This window comes from Drosophila novamexicana, unplaced genomic scaffold (genome assembly GCF_003285875.2).
Source record: "Drosophila novamexicana strain 15010-1031.04,08,12 unplaced genomic scaffold, DnovRS2.1 tig00000121-arrow-pilon, whole genome shotgun sequence".
Lineage (NCBI taxonomy): Eukaryota > Metazoa > Arthropoda > Insecta > Diptera > Drosophilidae > Drosophila > Drosophila novamexicana.
The window spans coordinates 1,856,955-1,870,417 of NW_020824773.1; the positions used below are offsets into that span (position 1 = coordinate 1,856,955).

At 37.4% G+C, this 13,463-nt stretch overlaps 3 protein-coding genes across 3 annotated transcripts; all 3 read right to left on the reverse strand.

Annotated features, from left to right (window-relative positions):
• Positions 1-6,715: 6,715 nt before the first annotated feature.
• On the reverse strand, positions 6,716-7,503 carry LOC115757883 (dynein light chain roadblock-type 1). The gene is made up of 2 exons (XM_030698323.1): positions 7,332-7,503; positions 6,716-7,266 (listed from the first exon to the last, which is right to left on the reverse strand). Exons 1-2 carry the CDS (start codon positions 7,382-7,384, stop codon positions 6,960-6,962), a joined length of 360 nt encoding a protein of 119 aa, XP_030554183.1. The 5' UTR covers positions 7,385-7,503; the 3' UTR covers positions 6,716-6,959.
• A 219-nt stretch (positions 7,504-7,722) lies between these two features.
• On the reverse strand, positions 7,723-8,650 carry LOC115758059 (leucine-rich repeat-containing protein 40; the record flags this gene model as incomplete). The annotated part of the gene is made up of 1 exon (XM_030698573.1): positions 7,723-8,650. A coding segment is annotated over one exon (831 nt), but the record flags the coding sequence as incomplete, so codon positions are not given.
• Positions 8,651-9,199: 549 nt separating this feature from the next.
• Positions 9,200-10,671, reverse strand: LOC115757882. Its single transcript, XM_030698322.1, has one exon. The coding sequence runs from the start codon at positions 10,614-10,616 to the stop codon at positions 9,363-9,365; it is 1,254 nt and encodes a 417-aa protein (XP_030554182.1). The 5' UTR covers positions 10,617-10,671; the 3' UTR covers positions 9,200-9,362.
• Positions 10,672-13,463: the final 2,792 nt, after the last annotated feature.

The window sequence follows — 13,463 nt, forward strand, 5'->3', positions numbered from 1 at the left end:
TCAAGTGTCAACATTTGATTATTACTTTTTATTATTTGCTTGCAAACAGTTCGAGATTGTGAGTCTTGTGCTTCGCAGCTTGCCTTATTTGCTTTTGAATATTATTAAGGATTTGAAGCACAGCAACAGCTGTGTCTGCTTTATATATTAATTTAATAAGGATTAAATATGATGATCATTAAAAAGAATATGTGTATCTGTTCTTGCAGACAGTCTTGGAAAATATGAACGAATTTATACTCTGTACTCTGTGGAGTGTAAATAAATTTAACCAAAGCAATGTCAAGCTGAGGTAAATGAAAAAAACGAAGTCTGAGCTTTCTTAAGGGTTAAGCTCTTCGAACTCATAAATAAATTGTTATTAAATACACATAAGACTTTAAGTCACTTAAATTAAAGCTTAAGACATTACACCGCTCACAGAAACGCATCGTTAGATAAAATCTCACAACACGACTGAAACCGTGTTAAATGTCTTGTCATTAACATTAATTAATTCCTATTAAAATGCTTGAAGCTGAAATTCTGACAGCACATAAAGTTTCATGACGCCCAACTGTTGCCTGAGTTTCTAGTCGAAGTTTTGCAGACGTTTGTGCAAATATTACGCATACGACAGGATGGCCAAAGTTTTCGCTTATTCCTATGCATGTGCAGACACATTCTGATGGGGTGCATAAGATTTTCAATTACGGGGCTTGGATTTCACGCTGAAAAACTTACACATTTAACTTTATAATAAGCAATTTTGTGGTGCTCTTTGGGGCTGGCATTGAATAAAACCAAATTATGGATCATTAAGTCAAAATAACAGAATTACGTGCGTTAAATCGCAAGCAATGGCACATTGTGGCATTGGGGAGATTTTCCAGAACGACACAGAGCGAGAGAGAGATAAGCAGGGTTGGGCGGATGTGTGCATAAATCAGTTATAACATAAATGATTGATTTTATATTATTGAATTCAAATAAAGCACATAACATTATTTGACTGGCATCCGCCGCCGCAGCTTGATGACTTGATGATGGGTCTGTCAGCGCCGGCGTCGGCCTCAATTCGATTGCTATGCAAAGCGAATTTACAAACGAGTCTAACAGGCTTAAGCAGAGAGAGAGAGAGTGAGAGAGGGAGAGAGGTCACGTTTAAGAAATACCCTGTGTTCAATATATTCTGAACTTTGTACAAAAATATGTCACTCTTTCGGCAGGTACATTTAAAAATGTATGCCTTTTATATGTATTTCGTTGCTAAAAGCACATCAGATGTTGCTTAATATAACAAAATTATATTTTCTAATATTCTTATATTCTCAACTTCATCACACCTTGCACTCATCCCAGCCAGGTTGACTTCACAGTGTATACTTGATTCAGTTTTGCATAATAAACGTATATTACCCATTTTACAATTGTTTTTGATTACAGGGCATTAAAAAGCAGACAAAATCCGCAAAGCCGGATAAAGTTTTAACCAAAAACGGCGCAAGCGGAATATAATAAATACGTGCAATGCATTTCTAATTTTTATGTGCTGCCAATGCTTTTAACATGTACATAAAATCGAAAAACGTTAAAACTTTCTACAAAATAATCACCCGCTTGCCTGCAATTAAAGAGGTGAGAGCCCAACATATCTGTTGGCTATCAGAGGGGGTGGCGGAAGGTGGGTGAGTGGGCGGGGTGTTTGTTTTTTGTGTTTGGCATGCGTTGTCACGTACACGTAAAAATGGCGTAAATGTTTTAAAACTTGCATCAAAGTTGTTATGAAGTATTTGCCCAAGCCAGGAAAAGGAGCAGCCATCACAGCTCGGTGCACATAGACACATAACAAACACACACATATACATACATACGTGCACACACAGTCTTGCTCATGTGAAAAAGTCAGAAAGTCATTTAAGAAATTGCAACGTTTGCAGAAAGTCACAAGAAATTAGCTGCAACATGTTCGGGTTTAAGCCAAATTTAACCTCTAGTTATATACTGTTCGTGTACATATCTGGTATGTGGGTGTGTGCGTGTGTGTCTGGTGTGCAAAACAAGTTGACATTCGACAGTGGCATAAAATGGTTAAAATAAATTCAATTCAAGGAAACTAGAAATGCAGCATAGTGCAAGTTTTCGGTAAATCGATCTAACAGCTAAAAAATGTTAAATGTGAGTTCTATGATTGTGTATCGAATTTTTTAGACAATACTTTAACAAATAAATTAAATAAATATACTTTACTTTTAATAATGAAATTTTTTAATAAGCTAACAAGTATAATGCTTGTAAAAATATTTATAGTTTTCAATATTTGAATATAAGTTTATTCGAAATCACAATAGCTGATCTGATCTGATCTGAATCTCTTAGGCTTTCAGTTTGTATTATAATTTTACAAAAAAACTCCACTGTGGCATGGCACCGCCTTTTTGCCAGCACATTTACGTCGCATTGTAAACCTGTCTGTAGTTTTGGCTTGGGGCCAATTCATGTCAGTTTTTGGGTACGAAATAAGCGTAGTTACCCATGTGTATTTGTGTGTGTGTGTGTGGGTGGATGTTTACTCTCCTGGATAGACTGAGGTGTAGACAGGTAGCTGACGCTATGCCTGTCGGTGTCCATGTCTGTGTGTGTTTGATAGGCACAGCTCATTTGGACTGTGCCGTGACTGCTGTTTTCTTTTAGCCACTGCATGAAATTATGGTCATGCCCCTTGGCAGTTGTGGCATTATTAAGAAATGTTCGTTCTGTTCTTGGTAAATGCCAGGCTATGAAGCAAGTACATTTTCTGCGTGGCTGTGAGTTTGTCAGATTGTAAGATAGCAAGATAAAAGCCTGTAACACGAAGAAACTTAACATAGCTTTGTAAGTTTTATGCTGCCCGAGTTGCAATTTTACCTTAAGCTGCGACTTGTGGGGGGACTGAGATATATGGGAGAAGCAAATCTTTACTTGTAATTAAGTAACTTCAGTTGTATTATTGTTTACATTCAGTGCTTAAAATAATAATTACATTTAACAAGAACAATGCCAGTTAAACAATGAAAATAATTAAATTTACGATTTTCGATCTGCAGCTGTTTTGTGCGCTTTAATTAATAAAACGCAATTAAAACTACAGCCAAGTTAATATTTCTCACAAGCTTATTGACTCAAAGACAACACACATGCACAGCAAATAGTTGACTCATATGCACAGCTCTATGCTAATGATGTCTGCCCTTCTACGTGTGTGTGTGAGAATGTGTGTGTGAGCTCCTCTAGTCGCATCCGTTGATTAAATAGTCGTTTATTAAATGGTAATTGCATCCAAGTTAAATCAAACGAGTGCCAGCATGCTCGAAGGCGAAAGGAGCTGAAGGACCCAAGTTTAATTGAGATTTAATTGGAATGTAATTAAAATTAATAATGCCTTAATATAAAGTGTAAATTGCGAAAGCTTTTGTCCTTCAAGGCCATTGACGTCAATTACAAAAACAATGATCGCATTAATTCACAGCAGAATAATGTGTGAGAGTATGCGTGTGTGTGTTTGTTTGAGTGCGTGTTGAATCATTTAATTAATGCGTGCGACCACACGGCGTATGGGCAATTTCTTTTATTTTGCACAGTCTATTCAATCAAGATGAAGCAATATATACGATATTTTTTACAAAAGGAGTAGAATGTTCACATTTTTTAAATGTATATTCTGACCATATATTAAGATTGAAAATATATCAATTCTAAAGAAGTGACATCTATTTAAGTACATTACTGCCATTGATTGCCAAGTATAGTTTTATTACAATCAATTTTATTACAATCAATCAATAACACAGTTAACTCTGAATAACTGGCAAATAAAAATGAGACAATGAGGTGATCATAAATGCGCCGTCATTTGTAACTCCTGACGTCAACTAAATCATCCGCCATTTCCCACATGCTTTGGGTCAGCCCTGGAACTAATTAGGACAACACATGTTGAACGGCCCACATCTCGCATGATGAATGCTCCACAAATGTGGAAAAGGAAAGACCATTAGTCACTTGAATGCTGTGTTAAAGGGACACTATGCTGCACAATGTGTCCTGTCACAGGACATATAGGTGGTCAGCTGCTGGGCCGGATGCTGCTTAATGGCCATCGTGCTGCTATTTCGCAGTTGACTTCAGATATATAAATAAACAGGATGACTAACTTAATTAGTCATGAAGATGTCCTTTGATAAATAATAAAAGAAAAATGAGTTTTTGTATAAGCTCTGCAATTGCCTTCTTATTTGGGAAATTTGAATGAAAAGAGCACGAAGATAAGTGGAGATAAAGATGAATGTAAATATTTGTTAAGCTTAATTTGTTGGGAATTGCGCTCACAGCATTTTTTCTCCACATTCATGTTCTTATCATAAAATGGATTGAGCCTAAAATATAAGTTGTTTGAATGTTTATCGCGATTATCAGATGCAGGGATGTATATTTGAATATTTATCACCTTAGACCCAATTCAATTGAATTGTCAATGTCTGCGAAAATAGCCCGACACTGTGTAAATCTCCAGCGAGGCATTCAGCAATTTCACGTTTCATCAAAGTCAGACGACAGGTTCAGGGATTCAAATTCAGCTGGAGGCGATCCGATAGCCACATGCAGTCGACAGTCGAAATCCGATGTCAACTTTGATGATTTTCATGGTCATTTTATATGTGACTGTCAGACGTGCACAGTGGGGCAAGTACTATTATTATTATTTTTCAGGCTGGTGTCAATACCATGAATGACGGCAAGTTGAATGCAAATGCCGCATCCATCATACAGAGTATGGGGAATTTAAAGAAATTTGCAAAAGTTTCGAGTCTCATTGACATTCATATTTCATATGCGCCATTCGTCACTTTTACATGATTAATAACTCTTGAATATTCATTAAAAATCAACATCGTGTCGTTTGTTCTGTTTACGGAATTACATATATTGTATTGGCGCCGGAGTCGAATAAATTAAATGTCAACATATGCCATTGAATTTGTCCACTTAATCACGTTGTTACCGCTTCAAGAGTCAGCGAGGCTTAACGATATTTTTATCCTTGTGGCAGGACGATAATAAATGAAGATTCAGTGCAGTCCACAGAGTATTTCAGCCGTTCTTTGCCGCTTATTTACAGAATTTTAATCCCTCCTCGTAATATTAATCAAACATGCAACTCAAAGTGTTGTAAAATTATATTCAATTTTTACGGTTTTGTTTTAATGGATAACACAGAGGTACAATAAAATAGGAATTTTATGTTTTTAATTTATTGCGCATATTTCTCCAAGGAATAAAAAATATAGCTTTAATGTGGATGTGGATTAATAATATTGTTGAATATTTGTTTACATTTGCCTATTTATATATGCTGCATACTTTGCTAAGGGCTTAACATTTTATAAAAATATACATTTTTTGTTACCGCCCACAACAATATTCTCTCATTCTAAATATTTTTCCATCCCCCCTCCCCCCTTTCTCACGACCAACATAAATATTTGAGCTCTGTATGTTAATACAACAGTTAAATAAGGCAACAAAACATATGTGAACAATGCGGATAAATATCAACAGACTACAATTCCAAAGCCGCCACATAAATGGTGGAAAACAAAAGCAAAATTTTAAACAAATACGCATACGTTAATGCAAAATAAAAGCCAATATGGATACACAAACAGTTAGTGTGTGTGCCTTTTAATCGTGCGTGTGAATTAGCCCACTTAGCATAGGCGACACGGGCCATTTTGTGGCATGGGGGCTTCCTGCACAAACAAATAATGCCAATAGGACAGAAACAAAATGCTAGATACTGAACAAATAAACAAACAAAAATGAATCGTCTGATCAAGCGCACTCGATTAGTTAATACCCTTTAGTCCTTTGTAAGGTATCTGACTCACTACTTAAATGTTTAAATACGTGTCTACAAGTGCACATGTAGCTGAAGACTTTTTGGATATAACACCTTCAGAATATAAATGTCTAACTAATACACGATAATATTGCACTTAAATGAAGTTAAGAATCAGACTTTATTATATCGGAAATTGATTGAACAAATACTCATTGCATATATAAAAATATACAAGTTATTTTAATATGTTATTTGAATACACATTCTAAAAAGTATCCATAAATTGTATTAATCTACTATAAATAACAGAGCTAATACCTTTTTGGTAGATTTTGGATACAGTACGAGTAATTTCTTTGGCTTCTTAAGACTCTGATAGATCTATACAGAAGCATATATAGCAAGGCTTGAAGCGATATACACATTTGATTCCGACAGGGTATCGCAGCCAACTTAGAAGTAAAACGTGCAAATTTAATTGCTAATATCCGTGAATGTTTGCAAGTCATGAAAATGTAGAGTCAAAGATTGTTTGATATTCGATATCTCGTATCTGTTGCAAAGGCCCAGAACAGAGATTGATATTTAATGAAACTGCACATCACCGGGACGCGCTCTACACAAAGTCCAAAACGCCAACTGCAGCGATTAATGAATGTGTCGAAGTAATTGAGTTTCGACTGATGCCATGCCCGGTTCAGCAGACACACAGTGGGGTTGTCTTTATTGCCTGTGCATAATTGACGCTTTGATGTATTGCCAGCAATGTTTTGCTGGATTTGTAAACCGTTTATCATGCTTCAATCCAGCCAACGCGTCGTATACTTAATATGTTTTTATTGAACATTTGGTTTCGGACTCGATAACAGTTTTTGTTTGCTAGCGCTAATTTGTACACAAATTAACAAAATCGATTTAACAAACACTGTAAAATCTACGCAATAGCAAAATTTGAAATTTGTAATGTTCATGAATTTTCAATTGCTTTCAAATTTTGCCAAGTTTTATTATGTAATCCAATGGGCCTTATATTAAAGATTTGCTATGATATATGACACACACACCCACACATGTACTTTTTTAGTTGTGAATATAATAACTATTTAGCTTTTCGTTTCAGTTTCTGTATGACGACCAGTATGAACTCCGTGTTGAGGGACACGTGCACCTCATGTGTTTCGGAGCGTAAACGCATAAAGGTCACATCGTTAGCCGGATCCAAATCCCTTACCACATTGCGTGCCATTGTGGCCAACGGCTTCAGAAGGGAGGCATAATTATATGTGCGCCTCTGGCTAACTGTGGAACGGATTGGCTTGCCCACCGGATCCATTATAATAATTTCGCGTGCACCTCGTTTCTCAAAATGTTGCACGAATGCATCGCCATCGTAGGCTTGATGCTGGCTATAAAGCATTACATATGGATATTTAACTTAATATCGAATTGACGGCTACAATGTACAACTTACCCAGATGGAGTACTGGAACGTGACTTTTGGCTTACACGTCTCGAGTCCGTCATTTAAAATTATTTTTTTATTGCCCTTCAATTCTGTTTAACGGCTTTGTTTCGTAGATTTTGTAAGAAAACTTCTCAATTGTGTTACGAATATTCACAGATTGTGCACAATAAATATTTATTAATATTAGTATATGCTTTGCCTGCTTCGATCCTTACATTTTTTCAAACGTATCGATATTTGCTCTCCACCAATTAACTAAATGCGAGGACAGAAATAAATGAAATTCTATCATACATTAGATACGTATCGCATTTCTGAGAACTCTTAAAAGCATTACTTGGAAATGGCAGGCAGAAATAAAAGTCAAATAAAATCGTTTAAAGAAACCCAAATAAATACATTTTCTTGTTGCGTAAAACTAGCCAAAGATATGTTTCTGCAAATATATAAGTACGATACGATTTTATTAAAATGAGGCAAATATCGCAATTTTTCTAGAGGGGAATGCGTCCTCGTAGATAATCCATGGTGGCCGCGGTGCCCATAGCTAAAATTTGATGACGTGGCTGACGGAACGGATTCCCAGACAATTTCAATTCCGTTATATTTGTCATTTTACCCAACACGGGTGGCACAAGCTGAATATCGTTGTTGCTTAGATCCAGCACATTGAGCTGGCTCAAAGCGCCGAGTCCATCTTCGGTGGCATCCAGCTCCTTAATTTGATTATCGTTGGCGATGAGCGTTTCGAGGTTTTCCAACTCGTAGATGCAGCTAGGCAAGTGATCCAGGCGATTGTGCGATATGTTCAATTCGCGCAGCATTTGAAGACCAGCAAATTCCATGGGCAAACCACGCAGCAAATTGCACGACAAGTTCATAACGTTAAGCCGCGAAAACTGCGATATGAACGTGGGTATATAGGAGAGCTGGTTTTTGGCCAGAACCAGCTCGGTGAGTAGCTCGTTCATTTTGTAGAGCTCAGTCGGCACATCAGTCAATAGATTGTCCTCAAGTCTAACAACATTGACCTGCTCTTCGCAAGCTGTGTCAATGACATTTTCCGGCAGATTCTTCAGCTGTGCCTTCTCGAGACTCAGAACGCGTGTGTTACGCATCATGTACTTGTCAGGAAATAGTGTCCCTAACTCTGGATTTTCTTTTTTCCCGCCTTGATGGCGGGGACTGTTTAAACCATCACCGACCATTATTATCGAAATGAAAGAACAACAAAAACAGCTGCTCACAACTTGAAATCGGAATTTTATAGGATTAAAACGAATTGGAGCTATACAAATGTCAACGAATGAAATATTAATGAATTTTTCAATTCAATTTTAGACTAAAGTTATATGTGAATACATTTTCGAGGCTAACATGTTATTCCAAATACAATTGCTTTGCACGTTGAATTTTTGGTCGCTGAATATATATATATTTATAATCCAAATATAAGGTTATTGTACGCTCGAAGTATCTTAAATACTTTTTGCAACTTAAGCGAAGAAAATTGAGTGGTAATAAGCTTTTTAATGCAAATATATTACGCCTGCTATTGGTATTTCATTAACTTTGGTGCTTAAAGTCCGACCTTTAAGAGAACCTTAAGGGCTTAATTGTATCTCCTAAATGTGTGCATAAGCCAACGTTGGCTCATGTTGAGGGAGGGGCGGCTTTCCGAAAACATTTTGCTGACAGTTATAGAGGTATATCAAATGCGGCGAAATGGCAAGGGTTATCGATAGTTGAGCTTGTGGATTAATGCATACTTGCAGACTGACGGATGGGCGGATATTTCTAGCTCGGATACTGATGACATATGGGTTCGGAGAAGCCTCTTGCTTTGACCTGTTTGCATAAAAACATTCATAAAATTAACATTCAATTTTATATTGAGCTTATCTTGAATTTCTAAAAAGATTACATCTAGGTAGCAAAAAAGTCATTTCAATAACACATGCATAGGGACGGGCCTGAGTAGCTGAAGGCTGCCCCTATCGGAAATTTGCACATACGCATATTCAATTGGGCTCATGTTCAAAGCACGCCACAGTCTTTGAGGACAACCAGCTCATGCTTTTTGGCCAAGTGCGCGGTGGCATCCTGAATGCGTTCGAGCAGCTGCAGACCCTTGCGGACCTTGCCAAAGGCAATGCGCTTACCATTCAAAATGGACAGCGGCTTGAAGCTGAGGGTAAAGTTGAGGGCGGTGCGCGCATTGCCGCGCACATAACGACTGGGAAAAGAGAGAATGCCCGCATCGACGCCATGGTTGAGCACCTCAAAGTCATGCTCGATGTTGCTCATGTCAATGCTACGCTCGGGATCCAGGGCAATGAAGCCCTCGAGCCAAATGGGCGCAAAGGTGCGAGTAAAGCTAATGCTGCGAGTGTTTTGGTGGGTGCAGACGCGCATGAATTCTAGCACCACCTGGGGACAGGCCTCCGTGAAGAGCTGAATGGTTAGGCGGCCCATAATGCGGGTGCCAATCACCTCCAAATCCATATAAATCTGAGGACGCAGTAGCTTGCAGAGTACGCCCACGTCACAGATGTTCATCAAATCCTCGTACCGATGGAGCACATGCATCGGCACCTCATAGCTAAATACCTTGGACACCTTGGGTTTGCTGCGTCGCGTTTTGCCCAAGTGCGGATCAAACAGTTTGCCGCCCTGATGAAAGACTTTGTTTTTCTCCTGCTGGTTACGTTCCTTTTCCCGGGCCAAGCTGGTGTTACGCCAGCGGCCGGCGGCCAGGCGATCTGGCGACTTGGTGAATGTGCGCAGCGTATTGTTGCTTTTGCGATATAGAGCAGTGAGCATCTCCATGTAGGATAGCTCCATGCCATTGCCCTCGCTAATCTTCATCTTTGGCGGCGGCAAGCAAGTGTTCACCTTGCCCTTGATATTGGCCAGGCGATCCCGATGCTGACGATACAGATCTCTCTGCTCATTCATTCCCAAATGGGAACGAGACTTGATTCTGGGTAAATGCGACTTGGCTACGGGCGCCGGAATTGCCCGCTGATGGTATTTGTGGTTGTTCTTCAAAGCCGTCACATTGATGTTAAATGTATGACTGTGCATCTTGGAGCTATTGTCCTCAACGTCCGGATTACTATATACGGGATTTGTTAGTGTATAGGGTCCACGCTTTACGGCAGCCACATATGGCGCAACCTTTTGGCCAGCGGCCAACGGCTGCTTCTTCGCCCGCAATTCATTGGTGACATCCTTAATAAACATGTTTCGCACGTATTTTCTTACTCTATCCAAAACGAAAATGTACATATACTAGAATTTTTTCCGGATAACTTGTTGTGGTACTCGAGCTGACTAGAATATGAAAGGGTAACCTAATGAGACATACAAATATAAATTTTCCATAGGCTGCTCGGATCAATTCCGACTTTTTCAATATATTTTTAATTCATGATGTTGTCCTGTAATAAGGGTATTCATTTACTGCTGCTTTAATTAAGGGATGTTTTTAAGTTATGATCAATTGATATTCAATAGCTGTCAGCAAATCTTCCACCAGTTTTTAAATAGTTTCGTGCTTATTGTTCAAATTGAATACAAATACTTCATAAATTTCATATCAAATTAAACAAATAAATAAATAAATTTGTATTATTAGTATTTGTTATAAAATTTGAATTTTCTTTTAGATTTTTATTATAAAATAAATATTTGTGTTTCATTAAAATATAATTCACTTTGATAAACAATAAAAAACAAACTTTTAAATTGGGACAAAAATTATTTATAAATAAATGCCTTAATATTATTTTGAGGTAGATATTACATTATTATTACTTGGATGCACTGTTAATTTGTTTTTGTGGCGAGTTCTGTGTGGCACACACAATATGGCAATCAAATAAAGGATACATAAATGATTGCTGCCAAACTGTAAATTGAACGCAATCATGTGGCAAAACTTTGGTGTCCGATAAAATGGACCAATAAAGAAAATGAAAGCGAAAAACCCGCCCAACCGCCGAACCTGAGGACATTGCCATGGGTATGAATAGATTGTACACCGATAATAAACCAAAGCAGAGTGAGTAAAATAATAAAAAAAACAGACGAAACATAAATACTTCAAATTGGAGTGCTTGCTATGAGATACCCTGTAACCAGATCGAAAACCTCTTTTTTGTGGAGCTCTGAAAAAGTCTATTATATATTTCGTAATAAAAACATTACCCCAGTATTTCACTTAATTTAGTATGTTCGTTTTTTTCAATATTAGAGATCAATAACTTCATGCAGACGAAACGATTTTTGGTCAGGGAATGAGTCATAAATATGTATTATTTCTAATGATATTGCTTTCTCCTATCTATGTATCCAAAATAGAAACAACAATTTCATGCTGCTGTTCTTTACAGGGTATCAAAAGGAAAACATTTAATCAAAGCGAGTGAACCTAAATTGGCAACCACAACTGCATGTAATCTGGATAGCTAGCAGGCGATTCCAGTGCCGGAGGTTAATAATAGCCAAGGCGGTTGTTCGCGTGGCATACTTGATTGAAAAATGCTCAATCAATTGATGGAAATAAATTTATGAACTTTAAAACGATGACCAGAAAGTACAATAATAACTTGCTGTTGCATTCTTTACCAGCCAGCCTGTGTAAACTTTCAAATGTTATAATCATTTTATTTAATATGCTTTAGCAACTCTTGGCCAATTATGCCATAAGCTTTAATGCCATACATTCGGTTCATTTATAGTGGAATATTTTTTTGGCGCGCTTTTAATAATTACTTGAAAATGTTGCTAAATTAACGTTTGCGGCTTACCAAATGATATAAACGTGTTTGCGCATAATTACAGATTTAATTAAAATTTGCATTCTGCAATCAAAACGTTTCCCTGCAATTCTAAAACTTTTTACTGGTATGCAAATTTAAAATGCCAGTTATTTTTAATACCCTAAGTCAATCTGAAAGGTTTTTAGGGTCTATTAAACGGAAAAGAATTGGATACAAAATTGCGTTTTCGTCGTCAGCAAAGTTGACTTAGCTTAAAATATTGGAAAATTGTAAAATTTTAAATTATAATAATAGTTTTATTTTATTCAAAAATATTATTCGAGCATATGTATAAAATCATGTTTCAGCACATTGTTTTTATTTATTTTTTATTGTGATTTGTTGTCTTTGCACGCATAATTAATTGCATAAAATAATATGAAAAGCATCTGGTGGCCGCTCGGGCAATAAAAACTCAATCGATTAACATTAATTGAATGTTAATTCGGTTACGATTTTGCGGTGACAATTAAATGATTAATGGCATTTATTTTTTTCTGGCATAGTGTCACCGCGCGTGCCTATGGCAGGAGCTGAATGATAATGATCTGGAGGACAAGCACTTGTGGTATTTGAATACATACGAGCTTGGAATTGTGCGGCTGCATTAGCGAGTGTGAATAAGATCAAGGACAACGCTTGAGTGCGACATTCGAGCACAGTAAGCACACGCTATCAGCGCCTTATCACTCAACAATCAATGATGACACTGACAAGGACAATAATCGCACGGCAACGGAATGGGGGTGTTAACAGCTGTAGACGGCGAACCACTTAAGCGCTTTTGTTCTCAAGTGCCACACACACAAGCACACACACACACAGTTGCATTGGCTGCACCACCCACGACACTTGAATTCGCCTTCTACGAGTGTGTCATGTGGCACTGCTTAAGTATTGTATTTTTACTAATGCATGTCAGGCTCGTGTTGTTTTTGTTGTTACAGCCCGACTGTTTTGTATATTTGCATGCCACATGCTCATGTTGCAACGTTCAACTTGAAAATGTGTCAACAATGAAGATGCCAACAGCTGAGCGACTGATTCGCAAATGCAATCATCCGGAGTTCAACTGTTGACAATTTAATCAAATATATTTGCGACGTCTTGCACACGCACAATTTCATTTATTTAACCTACAAATTCCAATGTGAAATGTACAGAATTTGAATTTGAAATATGTGGCATGACTTCATGGCAAGTCGATTCGACTTGAATAGCTTTGACAAGCTGTAAAAATGTAAAAAATAAATTTGTATTATGCAAGGCGTTTTTGAACCCTTCTATGTAATTCTTATAGATTCAATTGTCT

Coding starts and splice junctions, on each gene's coding strand:
- LOC115757883 (XM_030698323.1), bottom strand. CDS start 7,384: ATGACGGACTCGAGACGTGTAAGCCAAAAGTCACGTTCCAGTACTCCA. Junction 7,267..7,331: donor CGTTCCAGTACTCCATCTGG/GTAAGTTGTACA, acceptor AATGCTTTATAG/CCAGCATCAAGCCTACGATG.
- LOC115757882 (XM_030698322.1), bottom strand. CDS start 10,616: ATGTACATTTTCGTTTTGGATAGAGTAAGAAAATACGTGCGAAACATG.